The 26,978-nt window shown below is 38.5% G+C and overlaps 2 protein-coding genes across 2 annotated transcripts in view; both read right to left on the bottom strand.

Annotated features, from left to right (window-relative positions):
- Nucleotides 1–26,978, bottom strand: part of LOC103038863 (uncharacterized) — a 34,303-nt gene that overhangs the window by 4,586 nt on the left and 2,739 nt on the right. The window contains exons 2-4 of the mRNA XM_007244021.4: nt 25,587–26,599; nt 23,150–24,145; nt 4,406–4,610 (exon numbers count right to left, since the gene is read on the bottom strand). Of these exons, the coding sequence (XP_007244083.2) occupies nt 4,406–4,610; nt 23,150–24,145; nt 25,587–26,554 (2,169 nt within the window). The 5' untranslated portion in view covers nt 26,555–26,599. The remainder of the gene's footprint in view (nt 1–4,405; nt 4,611–23,149; nt 24,146–25,586; nt 26,600–26,978) is intronic.
- mc1r (melanocortin 1 receptor) lies at nt 22,238–25,580 on the bottom strand. Its single transcript, XM_015604478.3, has one exon. It carries the CDS (start codon nt 24,118–24,120, stop codon nt 23,146–23,148), a length of 975 nt encoding a protein of 324 aa, XP_015459964.1. The 5' UTR covers nt 24,121–25,580; the 3' UTR covers nt 22,238–23,145.

Consider the following 26,978-nt stretch of genomic DNA (forward strand, 5'->3'; position numbering starts at 1 on the left):
GTGTTGTGTCCATCTGGTGATGTTTTTTAATACTACATTACTTTTCACAAAATTTGATCTTGACTTGAAAAAAATCATAATATATTGTCTTGTTTACAGTATCTCAATATATTGCACATACAGAATTTTACCCCTTGTTTCTTACACTATTAGCTAGTGTAAATAGGCCAAAGTCTGAAGACATCATCTAAGTGGTTGCATCTCTTTATAATTGACATTAACTGTTTGTGTAGAAATGGTTCAGTTTCAGCTGACTTTTCAGTTGTTGTGCCGAATGCTGCCTTCCCACCAAAATCTGACTCCTTTCAAGTGCACGGTGCAAGTGTAACAGTTTTCCTTCAGATTTTTTATTTATTTCTGTTTATAAATAAGGGTTAATCTACAGTTACAGTAATACAAGCTTTTGCCCCCACAGCACTTTATGACACACATTCACAAGTCAGATTTCGGCACAACATTGGTTCTTTTTCTTCTTCTGTTGTTTAATGGGTGGCAAAAGCCTGAATTAACTTTCTGTAAATGGTCAAAAAGTTGCACTGTAAACCGACTGGATCAGGGTTTACTTGATCTGGACCGAGACTATCTGTTTTGGTCAGACCAATTCTCTTTCCTTTTTGTCAGGACTTTGGTTCAGACCAAACTAAAAAGTCAGGAGAACCAGACCAAACAAGGTAGGAGTAAAAGAAGTATGGACTACATTGTGTTGTCTTTATGTTATATTAATTATATTAGATTTAAACATTTAAATGGGAAGACTATGCAAAATAAAAGAAATTTAGAAAATCCATAAATGTTTTCTCAGCATTATGCATGCTATAATTAGAAAATGCTTTCCTCTGCAGCACTGTGTACTGCTCACTGTTTTACTCCCTCTTCTCCGCCCATCCAGACACCTCCCTTTTTCTTTTCCTTGCTCCTGCCTTTGTCTCTAATTATCTGTTCAACATGGTTGTCACCTGCCATCTAAACAGGTCATTAGGGAACCCCAGATCACTGGCCTTGATTTCGTAAATGTGGCATGTACTAATTTGGGAAAGAAAGGGAGGAGGAGGGGGGGTGAATAGAACAATACACACTTAAAAATAAATGTGCTTAAAAGAGCCACATAGGTAGTAAGAGGCCAGAGATGCCAGAGATATTACCACTTCAGATTCTATTAAAAAAATGTAAAGTAATGTAAAAGTTCTACACAAGTGGCACTTTAATGCGCCAATCAAATAAGCATTTTCACATTGAAAACAGTGTTGATATATAATAGTATATGACAATAGTAGTCCAGTAATCTCCTCTGTTAAATTAAGTGGGACTTGTACTGTATGGTTTGACAGAGAACAGATAAATTAGCTTAAAACATTATATCCCAATCAGAACATGTGTGTGCTGGTGGGAAAGTCGCTGCTGTTCTTCTAATGGTAAGTTAATGATGGAGCACATGTGGGTAGAGTTAAACGATCCTCAGCCACCCTCCTGCAGACAGCATGAGATCACTGCATTATGTCACCCCCTCCAAACCCCCCCCTCTTAATACCTCAGCCCAGCCCAGCCCACCACCACCCCCCTACTTCCAATCTCCTCTCCAGCAGAAGGTTCTGACATATGCCGGAGACACAGGATCTCCTCTCCTGTCTCTGTTTTGAATTACATGACAAAGAGAGCTGTGCTGTGGTGATGATGGTGGTGATGTAATGGAAGTCGTGGTGATTTAGGATGTGGAACATGTTTCAGATCATCTGTGAATGCTATTAGATCTATTTAGCATGTTTCTCTTCAATCTGGGACTAAACAAAGTGCTCAAAAGAACATAAGTTTGTGATCACCCTTAACTTTAATGAATGGATTCAGCCACTTTAAATTGCATCCATTGCAGAAATAGATGTGCAAATAAATATATATAGCTTGTCTAGTCCCTGTAAAGAAGCATTGCCAGCCAAAAGAATAGAACTGAAGAAGACAGAAGGTATATATTTTTTAATTAAAGTGCTCTTTATATCAACATCCTCTCACCACTGAATGCAATCAAATCATCCCAGCAACTAGTGAAAAATCTAGCTTTCTCCAAACAGTAGGGACAGTTACTCTAATAAAAGCAGAAAACAGTAATTTTAATATCCTTGTTTTCAGAAGAAACAATGAATGAGCAGGTGTCCAAATACTTTTGTCCATAGAGTGTATCTGCAACCACACGCCTGCAGTTTTGGCAGGACAATGAATGACTGTGCAGATTCATTCATTAGGAATTTAAAGATTAAAATATTAACAACAATTTAGAAATAATCTGAGTGTGTCCTGTATATTATGTCTCCTCAAGACAATGACAGAGCATACGGCCAACAGAGCATCTGCTACAGTATTGAAACAGAGCCATGAAGAAGCAGCTGGGACCCTCAGCAGGCCTTCCATGCCAGAGCTCATCAGTCATTTCTGACTTTAAATCAGCTTAACATGAAATCAATATGAGGCGATCAAGCTTGTTCTCTGTGTGTCTGAGAGTTGCTTACTTTTACATTTACAATGGCAATAAAAAGTGTCCTTTTGTGCTATACATCAATGTTTTTGGACCAAAGCAGCGTATTTAATTGCTTAATCTCTACAGCAGAATGTTTTATTCTAAAATCACACAGGTCTAACTCAGATTTACATTACAAAGTCAAGTCTATAATGTAATTTTACTAATAGTTACTGATGATTAGAAGATATCAGCTATGATATTTTTTGTAATAATGTGATATAATACATTTTTATTCAGACTTAAATTACCAAGATTGTTTATCCTTCAAACCCTTTTCATATGTTACCAATGATTTACATCTCACTATCTAGTAAAAAGTCCAATTACACATATCTGTATTTTTTTATGAGTATAAACTGTATAATTAGAAAACAAATGAGATCCAAATACCAATAAATGAATTCTAACTGCACATTTAAGACATTCATTGTTTAGTTTTGAATAGTACTAATGTGCAATTAAGATATGTGCAGTTTTAGATCTCTATAATAATATTTTTATTCATATAATCAGTGTTTGACCAGAGATGATAATAACTACAATGCATATTATTTAGGACTATTTAGGTATCATGATGAAATTTTAACCTAAAATAGCTTGCCATAAATCTCTGTCCATGACTCATGAGATGAGCTGTGGGATCTTCAAAGACATCTGCAGGCAATGAAGAACAAAGCAGGCAATGATAAAACTGAAAAAAATGTCTTTGTTTGGGCCTTTTCAGCAGCATCTCAGTGGAGGCATCAAATTGTATCCACCTGTTTTCAGGATGAGCTCGCCTCCCAGAGTTTGGAGTGGTAGGGAGCTTAACCACTCTGTGATTGGTAGATTGATAGGAGAGGTGGTGATGTAATGATAGACATGGAAGGTAATAAGAACCCAGATTGCATGCCCAACTGGGAACCAGTTTGTCCTCAAGACCAGGAGGGGTTAAACACAGGGCCCACCTGGGTTGGACACTGCACATGGGGCCTAGATATGTAAAATATCATACCCACAGTATAACCCACCTATAGATTATCTTCCACCTACGTGAGCCCCATATGAGAATGTTGGCTAGGAAAAGGCCAACATAGCTTAAAGGCCATCTTAAAACTAGTGCATGAAACATGAATATATCCAAATATTCATAGATTCACATTTTTTTCTTATAGGAAAGGAATGCATGCATTCTGCTACTTTAGGTTGTACCTATTGCTAATGCAGATCCTCACACAGCTTGCTTTGTCTCTGTAAAGAAGTGATGCCTAAAGAATTGGGCAGATCTGCAGCAAATCAACATGAACCTACCTTATTGGCCCAAGGCCTAATTCCAAACCTATTGAGCATGAATGGTAGATACTCTGGTGAATGTAAAATCATGTCCAATCCCAGAACAGGCGCTATTAGCCACGCCTGTATTGCAAAGCTACTTTGTCTGAAAACGGGTGGAGAAATAGCCTGAAAACGGGTGTGGAATGAAATATGACTCTGCAGTTTCTCGTTCAGAGGAACTTTGCTCTCTATGGACTGATTAATTTTTCAGTAGCACCTCTGATAACTGTTGCTCTGAGAGCGACTCTGCATATTTCAGTTATGGAGATGAATACGTTCATTATAACTCTAGTATCTGATTGGTTTGGACGCTAATGGGCGTTGCCATTTAGTCCAAGTTGGTTCTTACCAGTTAGTTCATTTGGTTATATCTTGGATCTCCAGCAGATGTTAAGATGAGTTTAGGTATAGGCTATAAATGGTACATTACTGGTCCATTCCCAAAACAAAAGGCTTTCTTCAAAAATGTTCACCAGTAATAGATATTAGAACCTCCTATCTAGAGCCACATGTATTGGGTTTCATCATCTCGAGTTCTAGCAAGTCTGTGCACGATTTAAATAAAGTTTAAGAGCTTTTTACCTTGGCTCCGATCTGGTTGCCACACTGGCCGGCTTGAATGTGAACGATCTCGCGCATCTTGTCCTGCTTTGTCCGGCGAGGGTCCGTGAAAGGGCGAGTGTGTGTGAGTGTGTGTGAAAGTGTGTGTGTCGCCGGCAGAAGGCTGGAGCAGTCCTGTCTAGGCTTTTTATACTGCAGTGATTTTACTGCAACGTCCACCAGAAAGAGAGAGAGAGGGAGAGGGATGCAGTGACGTCACTCCATGCCAGCCAATCACAGGGGGCGGAGAAAACGACCGTCTGGGTCCTTTGGTACCAGACAGAGCAGCAGCATCAGCACCACTGCGTTATGAGGAGCGATCTGTCACCTGCATACAGATGTGCAGGGTCTGTCTAAGGTGATAACCAGTGTTTCAGATTTTTTTATTGTATGGTATACACATTATAAGCATGATATATGAACTTCAGTGCTTTACAAATATAGTAGACAGGGGTTTTCATTGTTCTATATCAGAAAAAAAAAAATATATATATACATTTGTGAACTAAACTTATGGCAAACTAAAAAAAAAAAAAAAATATATATATATATATATATATATATATATATATATATATATATATATATATATATATATATATATATATTTTTTTTTTTTTTTTTTTTTTTTTTTTTAGTTTGCCATAAGTTTAGTTCACAAATGCACGTGTGTTAGAAAATTATTTCACCATAAAGAACAATTGGCTTTGTCCGCTGTATAAAGATTTTTCTTGACTAGTGGTGCCATTAAAACAACATGTTTTCCCATTGGTACAATACTATGGTGTCTGCATCAGGCTGTGCTGTTTGTTCTCATAAAAAGCCCATTTTCTCCACCCACCCACCCACCCCTCCATACTGTTGAGTGAACAGCCTGTCAGACTCGTCCACTCTCAGCCCTCCTGGCCACATTCCTGCCTGGTCACACAGCAGCAGCAGCTCTCTGAATGGAGGAGCCGGGAAGTAGTGAGTCAGGACCCTCTGTACAAGTCCTGTAACACACACTGCAGAGGCCAGGGAACAACAAAGGAGAAAAATCCCTGACTCACTGTGACCCCACCCACCCACACCAACCAGCTCACCAAACACCAGACAGTGAGGGCCACCTGATATCAGATCCTTCAAGTCGTAATGGGAGAAAAGAAGGAGAAAGAGAGAGAGGGAGAGAACATAAAAAGAAAGGAATGCACATAAATATAAGAAAGGGAGAGTAGCAGAAAGAAAGCAATGAATGTAAAAGTGAAAAAGACACAAACAGACAAACAAAGAAGAAAGAAGATTTAAAGAGAGAAGACAAGACAGAAATAAAGAGAGAGAAAGAGATATACAGAGAAGAAAGAATAAAAAACGTAGTACATAAAATGAGTAAATTAAACTACAAGGAATAGTAGAAGACAAAGTAAAGAAGAAAGAAAGAGAGAGCACAGAAAGAAATATAAAAGACAGAAAAACTAAATAAAGAAAATTAAATGGACAAAATATAGAACACAGAAAGTAAGGCATATCATAGAAGGATGTTAGAGAGAATGAAAGATGAGAGAGAGTGAGAAAAATAAAGAAATATAAAACTATACTGCTATTCTCCTCAGGATGGAATAATCTAATGTTAGTGTTTTACACTGATACATTTATTATAGACAAATCAATGTAAATCAAACCAGCTTAAACTAGACAATCTTAAATGCTAATCAACAGTAATATTTGGATTAAGCTGATGAAACCCAGTCTAATGTTCTAAAACTAAAGCTCTGTGAAATAGACATGGTTTAACTGAATGAAACTGAACTCTGAGAACGTGAGCATGGTCCCTCTAGGCCGCTGGTTTGGATCACTCGTGTACTCTTCCTGTCTGAAGCATGATATATTGATTTCTGGTCTGGAGGACAGATGCAGCTGAGTGCTTAATTGAGCAGAGTCCTCGGAGGTTCCTCACACAGATGGCCTCTCAAGGACTCACAGTCCAGCCAGTACCGGGGGAGGATCCAGACTTTTATACTACACACTTAAATAAATCAGCTGGTCTGGTGCAGGTTGGCTAGTAGGTAACAGAAAAAGTGCAAAAGTGCAAAAGCAGGGTTCAGTTCCAAGGTTGGGAAGCTACATTGATTCTGTACCAATAGAAGTTCTTTGGCGAGACTCCTAATAGTAACTCTACTAATCTACTAATCTCTAATTCAATTGTTACATTATCAATGTGTATTATGTATATTCTAATAAAATTAGTTATTATTTTGTATTATTATAATAGTATTATTGCAAGTCTATTGCAATGGTAACTGTTTAATGCACTGTGTGCCCAATTTCAGTGAACACCCCTTTTAATGAATACATTCAGCTACTTTAGGTTGCACTCTTTGTTTACGCAGATAAACCATGCCTAATGACATACATGGGCCTGATGGGTATAAACCCATACACAAATACCCCACAAGACCTACCTGATATTTTGAGGAAATCCTGAAACAGTTGTCTAACAATCACAATCTGGCCCTTTGTAAAAATAAAAAAAAATAAAAAAAATGGCTATATTAAGACTGCCAACCCAAGTCAAAATTTTGCCATATGTAGGTTATCCAGATTAATAATATGATTAATAATAATGTGCACAGACAGAAACCTCCCATTATATCCGTTTTTTGCTAATCAGATCCAAACCACATTTGGAAGTGGTTTGACATGCGATTACAAACAGCAGACTTCCCAAGTCTCCTGGAACTTGTGGGAGTCTACCGCATATCAATAACGGCCCCATGATTCCTCCAATTCAGATAAAATCCCCTAAATAAGAGAAGGAGCATGTCTGGTAAAGTAAAAAAACAATGATAGTCTTGCCCGCTGTTTGTAATAGTGATTTTAGCAATATAATAGCCAAAATGTAAAGTTCTATTATTCTTTGGTAGGTGCATGAGCTCTGAAATTAATTTTTGCAACTTGGGATGTCTGAAACAGGTTTGTACAGATGCATCTCAGTCTGGACATTTAAATTGAATTTCATTGTGTTTTTTGCTTAGTTCCCTTACAACATGACAATTAATGACCTCATTAAATCCAGAGAGATGTAAGTGCAAAAAAAAGCACCAAATGTTATGCCTCCTTCACACTACATCAGGGCACTGTGTTGTTCACACTTCATGACTACATAGCTGATCTGTGACACTGGATCACAGATTACACAAATTCTCAATGTGGGATATCGTTATCTCATCTGGCTGCTCTTCAAAAAAAAAACTTGTATCACAAGAACTAAACCCATGCAAGAACTTTAGATGCAGTGGATATATTGGTTGGACATGTAAACCTCTTTGTACAAGGCTAAAATTATAGTGTGATTAATGCCGACCACAGCAAACCACGCAGATAAGTTTGTGATGTTCAGACATTCATATTCAATCTGATTGCTTGCAAACAACAGTGAGGACAGTCATCTCAACAGTTCTGATTAACATAGCCATAGTAAGTGTCTCAGATTCTAATGCACACCTTTTTTTCAAGAACTAGATTATTTCAGCTCTTGATGAATGCTATTGGAACTAGATCAATTTTATTCACTTTTATACCTGTCAGTGTTTCTAATGCTATAGTCAATTTACAAATAAGAAGTTTTGGTATTGTAACCTTACAGAGGCCAATCTATCTTTGGTCCTGTACAGACAATGTCGAATAATAAACACACTCTATATTCAGATCAGCACTCTACTGGACTGATCTACTGAAATGAACATAAAAAAATGTGCAGACTTCACAGTCTGAACCTGATGGGAGCAAACAAATGCAAAGTGACAACCAACAGAGGACATTTATTAATGCAGAGTCATCCATCCATCTTCTTATCCACTCCTTGGTCAGGGTTGTGGTGGGTCCAGAATTTGCCATTGGAAATCACTGGGCACAATATGGTAATAACCTGGACTGGGTGCCAGTCATTTGCTGTGTTAATGCAAAGTCATTATTCCAGATTAAATAAAAGTTATAAATAGGCAGAATTTGAGTCAGAGCACCCCCTGCTGAAATAGAGTGATGACTTATGGGAACCTTTTTTAGAATGTGAATTACAGTACACTCTAGTGGTTAAATCAGGGTAGAATCCTCCCTTTGTATTGGAGAGGTAAAACTTATTGCACATGAAAGTCACTGACAAATTTATGCACGTAGGTGACTGAACTATGTTCCAACAAATGTGGTTAAACAAACTATTCTAACTAACTAATCTAAGAATAAAAGTAAACATACCATGGTAAAAAATATATATACTTAATTGTACTTAAAACATATAGAGAAATATCTAAGTATGCTGTAAATACACTAACAGATTTATGCACTTTAAATATATTAAAAGTACATTAATATTATGCTTTCATCAAATATGTAAAAGTAAACTTTGATCATACATCTTAAAAAGTAAAGTATATTGTATTTAAATAAATAGATTACTATGAAGTACACTTTTAATTTAATGCAATTCAATATACTTATAAAATACTTATTTACAAATATACTTTTGTAAATTGTTAGCAAAGTGTGTTAAAATCAACTGTTACGGTAGTTCACTTAAATCTATCATGTAACTTTTTATAAAGTAAATTAAATTACTACACTGGTAGTATGTTTTAAAAATATATTTTGGTATTTTATTAATATAACAGTTAAATATATATTTCAATGCTCTGTAATTATTATTAGGAAAATGTAAATATAAGTAAATTATAGGATACAGTTATAAATAACATTTAAATGTCAGATAAAAATTAAGTAAATTTGTAACACACTAAAAATTACAATATAGTAAAATACTTATATATTTTATAATATATGAAGTATACTAGACCTGTGCTACTTAGTACTCATTAAATGTATTATAATTTCACTGTAAGCTTATTTACAATATGCGGTGACATACATGAAGTAGTATGTTTAAATGTTACTTAGTATATTTAAAATAGTTCCATTTTAGTACAGTTAAGTACACTTAGCACAATTTAAGTAAGACTTTTGTACTAATTCTATTCAAATAAAGTATAAGTACAAAAAAAGTTGTTCCATGTTAGCACTCTTTAAATATACTGTTTAATAATGTGGCTACAAGTACACTTTAGTGCACTATAACATAATAACGCTTAGTATACTTTAATATATTTTTTTATTTAATAAACACCTTTCTCTTGCATCCACCCTAAATCCTTCCCACATGTTTTTACTGCTGGACCATAATAAATACCTTTGAAAGTACTACCACTGTTTTGCACACAACTCTATGAGTACTTTTTGAAGTTCTGATTTTGGTTTTGGAATGAGGTCACCAGGGCATGACCTACATTACCAAGATACAGTGTGTTATTGTCTCATGCTGTCTAAAGTTAAAGAGGAAATCCACCACATTTAATTAATTTCTGCATAATTTAATATCACAACCCCTGACCCCACAAAGATCGTCTGATGTTATATACAGCTCTGAAAAAAATAAGAGACCACTTCAGTTTCTAAATTAGTTTATCTGATTTTGCCATTTGTATATATATGATTGAGTAAAATTAACATTTTGTTGTTTTGTTCTATAAACTACAGACATTTCTCCCAAATTCAAAATAAAAATGTTGTAATTTAGAGCATTTATTTGCAGAAAATAAGAAATGCCTGAAATAACAAAAAAAAATGCAGAGCTCTCAGACCTCAAATAATGCAATAAAAGTAAAGTCCTCCCCCAGTCTTACACACTGCTTTTGGATAACTTTATGCCACTCCTGGTGCAAAATCTAAGCAGTACAGCTTTGTTTGATGGTTTGGGATCATCCATCTTCCTCTTGATTATATTCCAGAGGTTTTCAATTTACTAAAATCAAAGAAACTCATAATTTCAAGTGGTCTCATTTTTTTCCAGAGCTGTATATATAAAATAGTTAATGATGAACTTAGGGATGCACTGATTTACTTTGTTGAGTAACTGCACAAGTGTAATTTAGTGGTGTGCATGTGTGTTAGTAACTGCTTCATAGTACAAACGTTGAATTACAAGAGTTTATTCTCAACCAATATGGAAATTCTGGGCCTACTTTCACAAAAGCATCTTATCATCTTAATAACATTGTAACATAGAGAGGCTTTTGGGAAATCCAGTCTAAATAATTTAGTCTAATAAATAATGACTATTCGCATCTTAACCATAACTAACAGTAATCCATAAATGTTAAAATGTAAATAAACAGATTTCCTCTTTAAATGAATAGCAATTAAATGTGACAGGGCAAGACAATAGCTGTTGAAAAACTGTTGTCTATTCAACCCATTCATTCCACTAAAGCAATCTGATAAAACTTAACAAGGGTTTTGTTCAGGACCATAAAAAGAAATTTCATTATTGAAAGAAAAGCAAAAGCAGGCAAAACACGGCCAGGAGCACGATTTTATGGGGTATAGTTAGATTAGGACTGGGTAGTTTTGCTTTATTATACGTAATGTGTTTTTATTGGCATTTATCCGACGTTTATATGACATTTGTACAGTGGTATGGAGCAGTGATGGTCTGATGAGATAAGCTGGGTGCATTAAGGCAAAGTTCGTGAACGAACTTTAAGTTGGCTTGGAAAAGTACGATAATAACGTTGAAAAGTTAAAATGGTTTATAAGCATTTGCTAGGCAGTTGCTAACGTTTTCCAGGTGGTTGCTAAGGTGTTGCTAACTGTTTGCTAGGCAGTTGCTAACGTTTTCCAGGTGGTTGCTAAGGTGTTGCTAACTGGTTGCTAGGCAGTTGCCATCATTTCTAAAGTGGTTGCTAAATGGTTGCTAGGCAGTTGCTAACGTTTTCCAGGTGGTTGCTAAGGTGTAGCTAACTGGTTGCTAGGCAGTTGCTATAATTTTTAAAGTAGTTGCTAGGCAGTTGCCAACACATTCCACATGGTTGCTAAGTGGTTGCTAGACAGTTTGCTATCATTTCTAAAGTTGTTTTTTAGCGGTTGCTAGGCAGTTGCTAACCTTTTCCAGGTGGTTGCTAAGGTGTTGCTAACTGGTTGCTAGGCAGTTGCTAACATATTCCACATGGTTGCTAAGTAGTTGCTAAGTGGTTGCTAGGCAGTTGCTAACGTTTTCCAGGTGGTTGCTAAGGTGTTGCTAACTGGTTGCTAGGCAGTTGCCATCATTTCTAAAGTGGTTGCTAAATGGTTGCTAGGCAGTTGCTAACATTTTCCAGGTGGTTGCTAAGGTGTAGCTAACTGGTTGCTAGGCAAATGCTATCATTTCTAAAGTGGTTGCTAAGCAGTTGCTAGGCAGTTGCTAACATATTCCACATGGTTGCTAAGTGGTTGCTAGGCAGTTGCTAACAATTTCCAGGTGGTTGCTAAGATGTTGTTAAGTGGTTGCTAGGCAGTTGCTATAATTTCTAAAGTGGTTGCTAGGCAGTTGCTAACGTTTTCCTAGTGGTTGCTAAGGTGTTGCTAAGTGGTTGCTAGGCAGTTGCTATCATTTCTAAAGTGGTTGCTAGGCAGTTGCTAAACCGTACGTAGTATCGTTTCGTAAAGCATATTTTCGGAAAGAACGCGGTAAGTTTTATAGATCAGCCGAATTACGTCTTCGTATCTCGAAAATTGTGACCTACGTGGACGTTCAAAATTCTCCCCCATTCATTCCTATGGGAAAAAAAAGCGTACGTTTACGAAGTTTTTACGAAAACCGCACAAGCAACCTAATCGGGCATAGGTCCGACGATCCTGTAAAGTTTCGAGTTTCTACGTTAAAAGCCCTAGGAGGAGATAGTGATTAAATTTTGCGAAGAGAATAATAATAACTAGAAAAGGCAAAGTTCGTGAACGAACTTTAAGTTGGCTTGGAAAAGTACGCTAATAACGTTGAAAAGTTAAAATGGTTGCTAAGTGGTTGCTAGGCAGTTGTGATCATTTCTAAAGTGGTTGCTAAGCGTTTGCTAGGCAGTTGCTAACGTTTTCCAGGTGGTTGCTAAGGTGTTGCTAAGCGGTTGCTAGGCAGTTGCTAACGTATTCCACATGGTTGCTAAGTGGTTGCTAGGTGGTTGCTAAGCAGTTGCTAATGTTTTCCAAGTGGTGGCTAAAGTGTAGCTAACTGGTTGCTTGGCAGTTGCTATCATTTCTAAAGTGGTTGCTAAGCGGCTGCTAGGCAGTTGCTAACATATATTCCACATGGTTGCTAAGTGGTTGCTAGGCAGTTGCTAACATTTTCCAGGTGGTTGCTAAGATGTTGTTAAGTGGTTGCTAGGCAGTTGGAAAAGAGCGCTAATAACATTGAAAAGTTAAAATGGTTGTTAAGCTGTTTCTGTCTGAAGAGTGTGAAGAGTCGTTGCTATGCTGTTAACTTTTGGCTAAAAGCTAAATACCAAAAACGCTGTAATCTAAAAAGGTTTGGTTAAACCCTTAAATCTAAAAACATTTGGTTAAACGCTGAAATATAAAAACCTTTGGTTAATTGCTTACATCTAGAAATGTTTGGTAAAATGCTGAAATCCAAAAACTTTTGGTTAAACACTGAAATCTTAAAACGTTTGTTTAACAGCTGAAATCTAAAAACTTTTGGTTAAACGCTGAAATCTTAAAACGTTTGTTTTTATGTTGAAATCTAGAAAATTTTGGTTAAATGCTGAAATCTAAAAACTTTTGGTTAAATGTTGAAATCTAAAAACTTTTGGTTAAGTGCTGAAATCTAAAACTTTTGGTTACATGCTGAAATCTAAAAACTTTCCAGGTGGTTGCTAAGGTGTTGCTATAGTATCTGGGGTGGTTGCTGAGGTGTTGCTAGGTGGTTGCTAAGGTGTTGCTATGGTATCCAGGGTGGTTGCTAAGGTGTTGCTAGGTGGTTGCTAAGGTGTTGCTATGGTATCCAGGGTGGTTGCTAAGGTGTTGCTATGGTATCCAGGGTGGTTGCTTAGGTGTTGCTAGGTGGTTGCTAAGGAGTTGCTATGGTTTCTGTGGTGGTTGCTAAGGTGTTGCTAGGTGGTTGCTAAGGTGTTGCTATGGTATCCGGGTGGTTGCTAAGGTGTTGCTAGGTGGTTGCTAAGGTGTTGCTAGGCGGTTGCTAAGGTGTTGCTATGGTATCCGGGGAGGTTGCTAAGGTGTTGCTAAGTGGTTGCTAGGCAGTTGCTATCATTCCTAAAGTGGTTGCTAGGCAGTTGCTAACGTTTTCCACGTGGTTGCTAGGCAGTTGCTGTCTCTAAAGTGGTTGCTAAGCTGTTGCTAGGCAGTTGCTAACGTTTTCCAGGTGGTTGCTAAGGTGTTGCTAACTGGTTGCTAGGCAGTTGCTATAATTTCTAAAGTGGTTGCTAAGTGATTGCTAGGCAGTTGCCAACGTTTTCCAGGTGGTTGCTAAGGTGTTGCTAACTGGTTGTGGTGTGGGTTGTAGAGTGTGTGTGGTGTTGGGTGTGTGTGGTGTTGAGCGTGTGTGGTGTGGGGCGTGTGTGGTGTGTGGAGTGCGTGGTGTGGTGTGGCTAAGGTGTTGCTAACTGGTTGTGGTGTGGGCTGTTGAGTGTGTGGTGTGGAGTGTGTTGGGTGTGGAGTTTGTGGGGTGTGTAGAGTGCATGGTGTGGTGTGGGGTGTATGTGGGGTGTGCTGTGGAGTGTGTGTGTGGTATGGAGTGTGTGGAGTGTGGGGTGTGTCAGGTGTGGAGTGTGTGTGGTGTGGGGTAGGTGTGGTGTGAACTGTGTATGGTATGTGTGGGGTGGAGTATGTATTGTGTGGGGTGTATGTGGTGTGGAGTGTGTGGTGTGGTGTATGTGTGGTGTGAACTGTGTGTGGTATGTGTTAGGTGGAGTGTGTATGGTGTGGGGTATGTGAGCTGTGGAGTGTGTGCGTGGTATGGAGAGTGTGGGGTATGTGTGGTGTGGGGTGTGAAGTGTGTGTGGGGTGGAGTGTGTATGGTGTGGGGTATGTGAGCTGTGGAGTGTGTGTGTGGTATGGAGAGTGTGGGGTATGTGTGGTGTGAAGTGTGTGGTATGTGTGGGGTGGAGTGTGTGTGGTGTGGGGTATGTTAGCTGTGGAGTGTGTGTGTGGTATGGAGTGTGTGGGGTGTGGGGTATGTGTGGTGTGGAGTGTGTGCGGTGTGGGGTATATGAGCTGTGTGTGGAGTGTGTGTGTGGTTTAAAGTGTGTGTGGTGTGGGGTATGTGTGGTGTGGAGTGTGTGGTGTGGGGTGTGAAGTGTGTGTGGGGTGGAGTGTGTGGTGTGGGGTATGTGAGCTGTGGAGTGTGTGTGTGTGGTTTAAAGTGTGTGTGGTGTGGGGTATGAAGTGTGTGTGGGGTGGGCTATGTGAGCTGTGGAGTGTGTGTGGTTTAAAGTGTGTGTGGTGTAGGGTTTGTGTGGTGTGGAGTGTGTGTGGTGTGGGGTATGTGTGGTTTGAAGTGTGTGTGGAGTATGTGGTTGGAAGTGTGTGGTGTGGGGTTTGTATGGTTTGAAGTGTGTGTGGTGTGGAGTTTGTGTGGTGTGGAGTGTGTGGTGTGGGGTATGTGTGGTTTGAAGTGTGAGTGGTGTGGGGTATGTGAGCTGTGGAGTGTGTGTGTGGTATGGAGTGTGTGGGGTGTGGGGTATGTGTGCTGTGGAGTGTGTGTGGTATGGAGTGTGTGGGGTATGTGTGGTGTGGAGTGTGTGTGGTGTGGGGTATATGATCTGTGGAGTGTGTGTGTGTTTTAAAGTGTGTGTGGTGTGGGGTATGAATTGTGTGTGGGGTAGAGTGTGTGTGGTGTGGGGTACGTGTGGTATGGAGTGTGTGGGGTGGAGTGTGTTTGGTGTGGGGTATGTGTGGTGTGGAATGTGTGTAAGGTGTGGTGTGGACTGTGTGTGGTGTGGGGTGTGTGGTGTGCTGTGTGTGTAGTGTGGTATTGGTTCTGGTGTGGGTTGTGTTCAGCAGTATCTTCTCCATACAGATACAGTACTGAGGAGCAGGGCAGAGAGGGGGGCCGTGCGCAGGATCGGCTGGTGTGTGTGAGATGGCCAACATTCCGCCCATTCTTTCCTATGGGGAAAGTTTGTACGATAATTTTACGAAAACCGTAAATCGTATCGGTGAGATCAGCATATCGTCTGAAACGTCTCTGCAAGTTCTGTATGTCTTGTGAATTTCGTGGTTCTAGCTTGAAAATTGTTTTTAAGAGCAGTTTGAAAAAAGTGTGAATGGAAGTCTATGGGAAAAAATCTGACTTTGGCGGACCACCGATCGGACCCTGGTGGTCCGATCACTTAGAAAAGCACAAGCACAAGCTCTTTTCCACACATCTTGTGAAGTTTGGTGGTTCTAGCTTGAAAACTGTAGGAGGAGAAACTGTTTATAAAAAGTTTATAGAATAATAATAATAATAATAATAATAATAATAATAATAATAATAATAATAATAATAAGATTACGAAGAACAATAAGTTGGCTTTTTCCTTTTTTGGGGTACTGGCACGTGTAGCAATCAGCTTGAATGTGATATTAGCATTTCTGACCAAAATTGGGCCTAGATTTAGACCAGAGTTGGGCTGATGCAACTCAGGCTTGGCATGTGGTATTTGGTGATAGTGATTTTTTAGGGAGAGTTTATCCTACCAACAAGTATGGTTACTATTCATCATTTATATCAGACTAAATCAATAATTATATTAAAGTTTTTAAAGCTGTATGTTTTGGAATTGAGGGCCCTCTCTGGTTGGAATAGGTAATTGCACCAAGCATGTGGAAGAATCATTTTAAACTGGGCGGGTGTGATGCGGTCTCCTTTCAGAGCGAATGAATCCGATTCCAGGTTATGTTCAGTCAGAGAGAGAGAGCGTGCATAGTCAGAGACTTTACTTTAACTACACACTTTGTTTTTACTATCAGTGAATGAGCTACTGAGCTCTGAGTTTCCCTTCTGAAGTCTCCATTGCTCCACCAGCCCGCGTGTTCAGTAAAACTGAGCTGGATCCTCTTTTAGAGTCTGTACATGTGATGTAAATACGTAAAGACGCATGACATGGCCAGAAGAACTCCCTCAAAAAGCGACCCAACACCCCAGTTTTTAGGATGAATATATTAGGCTTAGCAGGGATAGTCGTTTCAGAACACTTGTACCATTCAACACAATATTTTATTCCTTCTTCACACAGAAATGCTTCTGTTTTAGATTAGAAACAAAATAATACAGACTGCCGCTTTTACCTTTACTAGTACGAGACAGTACATTTTTTCCCCATTTTCCAGCTTAGAAAGTCAGGGTCAGAATGTAGATTGAGCCATTCTAAAGCACTCATACAGCAGAGAGGTGTAGAGGCACATTAGTGGCAGCTTATGTGATCTAGGTATTGAACCCACTACCCTGTAATCAATAACACTGAGTCACAGAGCTTTGAGTTAAACTTTTACGCTGAGGTTTGACTTCAACTGCAACAACCAGGATGCTCAGTTTATTAATCATCTATTGTAATTGTGCCAAAAGCGTGAGTGCACGATTAGAGTTAGAACTTGGTGTTCAGTCACTGCTAATCTGAATGTGTTTGATAAAGCAGCTATATCACATTCCAAAATCTGCCAGTTTGTTTTTACATTGTGTCAAAATTTACCGACAAATTAATCAATAAAAATTGCACAATATGCAAAAGGAGTTCTGATATATTATACTTTAAATTGTTGCGTATAAAGGTTTAAAAGGTTATACATGGAATATGATGTTTATTTTAATAACTATACATTGCTGATCAGATCTCACAGCAGAAAACCACCCAGTCATTTAATTATCTGCATCTTTCAGGTCAGGGCTGTGGGGGGGATGGTGCATGTTCCTGGAATCAATGCACACTAGGCAGGAATACGACTTGGATGTGGAACCAGGAGGCAAAAAAATCACTGCCACATAAAATCCTAGTATGTTTCTTATTGCTATTGCTGATTATTGCATTCAGCATACAGTGACTTTTACCTTTTTCCATTGATTTTCCATTGAAAACTAAGGAAACAAAATGGTTCTACAAACCAGGCAGCAAGCAAAGCTCTAGATCTGAAGCAAGATCTAATTGTGGCTACTCACTGATCACAGTGTAGAAGGAGTAATAAATAAAGTGTATATCCGGGAGTTAATTAAAGCTACAAAGGTCCCAGTATTCCCCAGGCAGCAGTCATATGACTGTCTGGTCTCAGTGCTTATAGTTTAGTTTAGTGAACAAAGCTGTATGATGACTAAACAGGTACAAATTGGGGAGAAAATGGGAACAAAATTATAAATAAAATAAAATTATAAAAAAATTATATATATATATATATATATATATATATATATATATATATATATATAAATGATCACCATCATCCTTTGGAGTGATGTAGGGAGAGAGCACCATCATATATATATATTTAAAAAAATATATATATTATACACAAAAAGCTCCAGAACTACTATATTTGAACATCATACCATATATTTTTAAATACTTATGTCACAGAATTTTATTACACTGGTGTTGTCTGTCTATTTGTATTACATTTTATCATAGTATATTTAGTCCACTGTTAGCGTGGGTGTGGTTAAAAAGAAATCTTAATTTTTTGCAGAATGTCACTGGTGTCAAATATTTCTTATACTAAAAATTTTAACGCACATTTTGATAATTGGTTATGAATATTGGTTATTTTTTAAGCATTCTGATCATTCATGACATTCACTGGTGTCACAACATGTCACTGGTGTTAGACGCATTGTACATAACACCGCTGATTATATTGTGAAACCAGTGACTGACATAAATGATTAAAAAATTACTTTAAAAAATATATGAACATTATATAAATATTTAAAATATTAATCAATATTTAAATTTCTGGAATGAACAAAATAGATTTTTTTTTTATTTTCACTTAAAAAAAAGAATGGCCTCGGCTCATTGAAAAACCTAAAAGACGTTTCTGTCTGATGCTTATAAACAGTCAAAACAAAACCTAGTTGTTACAATTAAGGCGCTTATTTACCAAATGACATTCCAGCCTGTAAATCTCCTCAAAATACTGCACTGCCGGAGGGTGTGCTAAAGAGAGGCTAAATATACAGCGTTCTTAGATCTGTTCAAGGCCGTGTTTTGGTAGTGTATAGCGTTCATTGTTCTACAAATTTTTTTATTCTCTACCAAAAGAGGTGTTTAGCGTATTTAAAGCCATTAGAAAGCTATTTTCTATATTAAACCCCCCATAATCAACAAACAAACATCTCATTCCACTCAGCTTTCACACCTCAGACACCGGCTGCTGAAACGAGGCCTTCGCCGGTGGCTAAAGGAGACTCTGAAAGAATGAAATGGACTTTGAGCACATCACAAGCAGTGCTGCTTAGAAAATCATGTTCCACAAAACCTTTTGATTTGAGAATAAGACTCCCTTTGTTCGACTAAATCTTTCGCCCTGCTTCTGTCTAGGATGGTGTGGTATTGCTCTGGGCGTCCAAACTGAGCTAACCTCCGTCACACTTTCACAGTTCAGCTTCTCTGTGCTTTATATTTACACAAACACTAATGTTCACTAATGCAAAAAACATCACACTTACACTTACTGGTGGTCTGAATACAACATATTCTACAGTATTTACAAAGAAAGAGTCCTCTGTAATCTCTAATTCTCTCCAATCTCCAATCGATATTTTATTTACTAAAACTGACAATGTACAAACAATGAAGTTTTCGATCTGAAAGGGGCATATTTTAGTTTAAGGATGATATTTGCTATCTTTAAAAAATAGCTAAATTAAACCTTGTTTTTATGTTGGTTTTATACCGCAAGTTTTATTGTGCCTGGATTTGGCACATCCACAAAAAAATAAAAGAATAAACCTATTATTTAATAACTAAATGTTAACAACAATCACTATATTTAAAAAGCATATTTTTTTAATATTATTTTTATATTAATGGGCAACATTTTTTTTCAATTCCAAAGTGATAATACTTATTTATATTTATTTGACTAGTTATTTATGTATTTGCCAAGAGGGACATTTCACAAAGAAAAATTACTGAGGCAAAACCCACATTCCAGGACCCTGTAATTGTGCACCACACAATGCCTGTTGTACGATTGTGTGACCTAACAGTATTCACAACACAAACACACAGTACCAAGACTTTTAATTAAGATAATATTTGTAATAATAATAATCATACTGATATGTCTTGGGTGGCAGATGTAATGAATGTTGCACATACTGTTGTTTCTACTTAATTGTTATTTATTAACTGAACTTTTTAAATGTTTTTGCCCTCATATGAATTGAGAATGAGGATGCTAATAAGGCACACAATAAAAAAAACAAAGTTTCCAAAAATAACTGTAATTAGGGCAAACTACTAAATGTTCAGTGACATCTTGTTACCATGTCAATAGAAAACAAAACATTTTGTCCACAAGGCACAACTGTGCACCAGTTTTATTGGTAAGAGAGGAACCTACCCAGCCGAGTGGTGTAAACGCTCTGCTTACACACAGCAGTCATCAGTTTCATCACTATTATCCCACCTCGAAGTTGTTTTAAGTGCTTTAAATGACTCTGGTTTGGTAAAGCGGATGCGTGTATTCATTACAAGCCAAGAGATTATCCTTTCCTCACGCAGTATGTGATACATATTCATTTAGTGAGTTCATAATCTCGCCTACAGCATCATCTTGTGATTGGGTGTAATTGGCCTAACAGAGGGCAATTCATGGTTCGGACAATATCAAATGGATTAGCACCCGCTTTTAACGGAATCCAGAACATAAATGTACATTCAAGGCAAATGCCAAAGTAACATAGCTAATCTGACCAAATATAGATTTCAAGTTTCCAGGGCAAAACTGCTTCCTCACCACATGACTGCATGCCTCAGCTATCTACGCCAGCCCGGGACAAAAAAAGAACTATTGTTTTATAAAAGCGTGTTTCAGAAAGTCATAAAATCGGAAATTTGACAAATTAGAGCAGCTTTGTAGATTTGGTAGCAGTTTAAACACAGGAATTTCCTTAAAAACACCTGAAGTGTTTTTTTTTTTGTTTGTTTAAAACTATTTAAGAAATCCCTGCATTATACAATCCCTGCTGCACTGATATGACCTCGTCTTTTACACACGTTTCAAGATCTAAGATCTTTATTTAGTTTATAAAAGAGAGGTATAGTTTTGTTCCATATAATAAAAATACAGAATGAGTCAAAAATTGACACTCTTTTATGTCAGAAACTAAATATGGTGGCTTTCAAGATCTCAGCTAACAATTTCTGGTTAGCAGAACGTCTTTTGAACATTCCAGATAACATTCTTAAAATGTTCAACCTGTCAAGTTTTCTGGAATTTTTAGAACCCTTTTATTTAAAGTTTTTAAACATTCTGGTAATGTGACTGTAACATCACTTATGTCAATGTTTTAATTTTTTGTTTCCATAATGTTAGTATTTGTCAAGCTGGGAACGTTATGTGAGAAACGTTTTAATAAAGTTATATTTTTAAAAGTATACTTAACATTGAAAAGTACATACTTTTAGCATTTAAATTAATACGTACTTAAATACATACTAAATTTACTATTTTGGAACAACTTATGTATATATCAATTGTAATTAAGCTATATTTAAATACAACATAAAAGCATTAGGTTGTGTTTCTTTTAAACATCGTTTTTAATACACTTTAAGTACATTGTAAATGTACTACTGTACATATTGATGCACATATTGTGTAGACCTTAATGACACTGGAAAAAAATAAACTACACAAAAATGCACTTAATGCAGTAGTTAATGTGTTTTGTCATTGAGTAAATTAAATAGAAAATGCACTTTTAGTATTCTTTACCTAATTGAACATACTTTTAATGCTCTTAAGCACACATTATATGCTTATCTTCTTGTAACCTTTTTAAAACATTGCTAAGTGTTATTATTAGAGATGGGATCAATCCGATACAGTATCGGCTATCGGGGCCGATATTGACGTAATTTACCGTATCGGATATCAGATGACCTTGGCTGATCCACTTACAGATCCATATTCCAGTCTGCAGTTTAAACTGGCCAATAAACCCACCAGAAACATTAACACGTAACACATCACTGATCTACATTCCAGTTCCACAGTTTACCCTGAACCCCCAGCAGCTTTAGTCTCAAACTTTAGCTGTTTGTCTACAAAAAATGTTGATTGTCTGGACAGTTTTTAATTTGGAAATGCCGAACAAAAGAACGGTTACATATAATATTTGTAAATTCACATGCGTGGGGTTAACAGATTAACACCAGCAGTCTGTTAGCCTAGCTAGCACTGAACCAACAGCTGCTTTCTGGTGTTGTAAAGATATTAACTCCAGACTGGAGTAAACTATAGTCATAATCCACATATTCTATAAAACCACAGGATCTACAAACACTAACCAGCACAAACACACCCATCTTTTGGTAAAAACAGCAATCAATTTAGTTCGGAAATACAGTTAGCATCGGTAATTAGCCGTAGCCATCTTCAATAAGATCTGCGGTCTGTTAGCCTAGCTAGCATTGAGCCGACAGCTGAATTCCGGCATTGTGAATGTAATAAGTAAATCTCTGTGAATCTCAAGTGAACTACAGCCATAATCCATATTAAATATCAAACCGCAATCTGTTATTAAAAACAGTGATTAAGTCAGCTCGGAAACACAGTTAGCGTCGCTGGTTAGCTGTTAGCCATTGCAGCTAATTGCAGCTACGTGTCAAAATAAAAGTCTCCTGCGCAACCATTGCAAAAATTAGTGTAGAGCCCTGTATTTAATATTTAACATATTTAATATTTTACTTTTTTTGAGTAGATCCCTCTCCTCCTTTGGCAGGTGCAATTGTACCAAGACATTGGTTACAATGTTATGGCTGACACATTTATTAAACATTTTAGACATAAATAAAACATAATCTGCCACAACCTTCTTCAAACATAGTAAAATAGTGTGCAAAAATACACTGTTTTTTTTAATAAACATGGTTTCCATTAATAACAGTGCATCACATTTCCAAGGCATGAACAAACAGCTCGGACAGAAATGGTCAAAATGTAAAATGATCAGTACTGTGGTAGGTACTGATTGAGGTCCTAGACAGTGTTTACAGGTGGTCAAAACACTTAATATGATCTAGTGTTGAAAGGAAATTCCAGATTTTGCACACATTCTGCAGAATTACAGTCACTCAGAGGGATTTGAAAGCGGTATGTCTCAGATTTACAAATAAATAAGCATTTTTTTTTACAAAACTGAGGTGTCAGACATACTATTATGGACAAACAATTAAAGAAAACAATCTTGAGAATAACATTCTTAACAAACATAATCAACGTTCCTTAAGGTTCTTCAGTAGTGCTGCTGAAACATCACAGTTTGTGGGGTCTAATCAGAGTAAATAGGTCAGTAAAAAAGTATGCAAAATCCTAGCTTGATTTGTAACAGTTGGGAGAGTATATAGCGAAGGTAAGTACTCCATTCAGCATTGTGCAAGTATCCATTTGGAGATCCAAGGTCCATAGGAATCTATTGAGCCTCTTAGTATATTATTAAGTGCCCTTTTCTCAGATCCTTGAGGGAGAGTTCCGGCTGGTGTTTTTATAGAGGCAAGCCTGATGCTAAATTTAGAGGTCAGATGTATTTAAAGAGCTGGAAAGAGTTAAGGTCTCATACAGTCTTGTGCTTTAAAACCATCAGAGATGTACAAAATGAAGACCATGAGTTCCCAATGAGTGAGTGCCCAGAGTCCAGCCATGGGTTAAGGTCTCAGTTAAAGGTCAGTTCACATAACGAAGCACCAGGAGCACAGCAAGAGCTCCTTCAGCGTCATTCTCAGCTCCTGACTCCGATAGGCGTAGATGAGAGGGTCTATGAGGGAGTTGCAGAAGATGAGGACGAGGAAGAGGTTGAAGTGGCTGAAGTAGCATTTGCAGTATGGGTTGGTGGGGCATGTGAGGATGAGGATGAGGTGCAGGAAGAAGGGCCCCCAGCATGTGAAGTATACACCAAGCAGGATGGTGAGCGTGACGGCACCCTTCATGCTGGTGGCCACAGCACAGTGGCTTTTGTGAAGGGCACGAATGCGGCGTGAGTGCACACGTGCCAACACAAACATGTGTAGATGGAGTCCAGCAGTAAATACCAGAGCCAGGCCAAAGAAGGCAACAAGGCACGCAACCACAGCATTGTCCGTGTGGTAGACGATAAAGAGTGAGCTGGACATGATGCTGGCGAGCCACACAAGTATGATGATGGCTCTGGCACGCCTCGTGGTCATAATGCTGTGGTAGCGCAGGGCGTAGAAGATGGTGATGTAGCGGTCAGCAGCAATGGTTAACAGGAAGGAGAGCGAAGACAACACAGAACTGCAGATCATCACATCAATGACGTTGTCCAGGTGTCGCAGCATGTCCGCCGTGACCACAAGAACATCATTTTCAGTCAGCAGCATAAACAAAGCCTCCACCATGATGCTCCCGCTCACCATCATGTCGGAGACAGCCAGGCAGCAGATGAAGTAGTACATGGGCGAGTGCAGGTTCCTGTTCTTCACGATGGCCGCCACCACCAGGATGTTCTCCACCAGGCTGATGAGGCCCAGCAATAGGAAGAGCTCCTGTGGGATCATTATCTGTGTGATTTCCGAGGCGTTCATGTCCCCCAGAGACCCGTTCAGGGAGCCGTTGTCTGTCAAAGGGGGACCCCACTGCTCCTGGACTTTGGGCATCAAGTGATGGTGGTGCAGCGTGTCATTCATGGTGACCGATAGTAGGGTCTGGGGTCTCTTTAAAAATGTAACACACACAGGAATATTTATATTTATACATAATGCAAAATGAGGTTTAATGTACTGTATGTAAAATGTCTCCTTTAAATGGAGGATCTACAACCAGTGTTGTTTAAACAGTGCAATAGAAAAATCACTTCAGTTGCATTGGAGTGAATGTTTTTAGGTACCTGTTTTTCTAAATGAGATTTGACTGTGAACAACCATTTATAAAAAAAAAAATCCACAGAATGTACAGATTTTATTCTCAATACGGTTCTCTATAACATCATCATAATTTATTGTAAGCCTTAGGCTATGTTCAGACTGACAGCTCAAATCCAATTTGTGCTATATCTATATTGTACCCAGAGTAATTCTGATGGTCTGCAAAGCTAGAAACCACATGACGTCTTGATGTTGTTGCCCAGCCCTGGCTTTCCACTGCCCTGCTGCCCACTGTGATGCGGTCCTGCTCTGGAACCCTACACTGATCCACTCCACAGTTGTACATACAGATGCTTCTTGTACAGTCTAGCTGCTCTGGCAACACAAATCACTTCAATGTCTGTGTTTTAACAATGCTCACAACACATACAAAATATAAATAAACTTAAACACAGTGCAATGCATACAAAACGACTACTAATTTATTTGAAGTCATGTTGCACTGATAGGATTTTTAGCGCTGCATGTGTCAGGAAAAGGCAATAAGCCATCAAACAACAGGTTAAATGTCATTTTTACACTCATCAGTCTGAACATAGTGTCTATGGAAGAATCTTTGGCTTTATATGGAACCATTTACAAAAAGTTCTCCACCAATCTGAAGGAGACTTTAACTAGGAAAGGAACCATCTTAGCATCAAAATGGTTCTCTGGCTTGTTATGGTTCCATACAGCACAAAACAACTTGAAATGCCATACAATAACCACTTTTTGCAGCCTAAAGTTCAAAACTCAGCGCCTTGTTCTTTAGAGAGACTTTTTTGTAAATTGGATGTAATTTTAAAGTAACACAAGATATACAGTTTCTACACACAGAACATAAATGGCTCAATATAGTACTAAAAGGGTGGTTTGACTCTTAACAATTGTAGTGTCGTATACAACCATTTTAAAGAGTTTCATACAAAACCATTTCCAAAAGGTTTTTCAACAATCTGAAAAAAAAAAAAAAACACTTTAACCAGCCAAGGAACCTTATAAGCGTTCAAATGGCTTTCTCAATTGTCATGGTTCCATATAGCATTATTTCCTCTCCTGAAAAATCCTTGAGGAACCTTTTTTTTTTGTCTTTACGAGTCTTTATGAAATGCTGTAGAAGAACCACTTTGTTTCATAAGGTCTTGTGCTGGACATGTAAAAGGTTTATTAAACCACCAGAATTGCACAAAATGAACAATGTGTCCCAGAGTCCAGCCTTGGGTTAAGGTCTCAGTTAAAGGTCAGTTTACATGGTGAAGCACCAGGAGCATAGCACAAGTTCCTTTAGTGTCTTTCTCAGCTCCCGACTACGATAGGCGTAGATGAGAGGGTCTATGAGGGAGTTGCAAATAATAAGGATGAGGAAGAGGTTGAAGTGGCTGAAGTAGCATTTGCAGTATGGGTTGGTGGGGCACGTGAGGATAAGAATGAGGTGAAGGAAGAATGGCCCCCAACATACAATAAACACACCAAGCAGGATGGTGAGCGTGACGGCTCCCTTCATGCTGGTGGCCGCAGCGCGACGGCTCTTGTGGAGGGCGCGAATGCGGCGCGAGTGCACACGTGCCAGCACAAACATGTGTAGGTAGAGCCCGGCAGTGAATACCAGAGCCAGGCCAAAGAAGGTGACGAGGCACGCAACCACAGCGTCGTCCGTGTGGTAGACGATGAAGAGTGAGCTGGACGTGATGCTGGCTAACCACACTAGCACAATAATGGCCACGGCACGCCTCGTGGTCATGATGCTGTGGTAGCGCAGTGCATAGAAGATGGTGATGTAGCGGTCAGCAGCAATGGTGCACAGGAAGGAGAGCGAGGACACCACGGAACTGCAGATCATCACATCAATGACGTTGTCCAGGTGTCGCAGCATGCCCGCCGTGACGGTGAGAACACCGTGTTCAGTCAGCAGCATGAACATAGTCTCTACCACATTGCTCACGCTCACTAGCATGTCGGACACAGCCAGGCAGCAGATGAAGTAGTACATGGGCGAGTGCAGGTTCCTGTTCTTCACGATGGCCGCCACCACCAGGATGTTCTCCACCAGGCTGATGAGGCCCAGCATTAGGAAGAGCTCCTGTGGGATCATGATCTGTGCGATGCCCGTGGCATTCATATCCCCCAGAGACCCGTTCAGGGAGCCGTTGTCTGGCAAAGGGGGACCCCACTGCTCCTGGACTTTGGGCGCCAAGTGGTGGTGCAGGGTGTTGTTCATGGTGACTCAGAGTTCCTTTGGTGCCAAAGGAGGGGTCTGGGGTCTCTTTAGGAATGTAACACACAAAGGAATACAATTTTTATGCATGATTAAATTAATTATAAGGTTTACTGTACATACAGGGCCTCATCTAATGGCAGATTCTCCAATCGAAGTTCCTAACGCATAGAGGAACACTCATTTAGAAGAGAGATATTCTTCTAAATGAGATATGACTGTACCATGAACCATTTATTCTGTTCTCTATAGCAGGGACAGGATATTTACTGGAACCTCTTTGGCTCTATATAGAACCATCTACAAGGTTCTTCACCAAGTTGAAGAAGACTTTAACCAGTAAAAGTAACCATTTTAGCATCCTACTGATCATGGTTCCGCACAAAAAAAGTTTAAATATCATACAAGAATATCTTTAGGTATCCCA

Source organism: Astyanax mexicanus, chromosome 9 (genome assembly GCF_023375975.1).
Source record: "Astyanax mexicanus isolate ESR-SI-001 chromosome 9, AstMex3_surface, whole genome shotgun sequence".
Taxonomy (NCBI): domain Eukaryota; kingdom Metazoa; phylum Chordata; class Actinopteri; order Characiformes; family Acestrorhamphidae; genus Astyanax; species Astyanax mexicanus.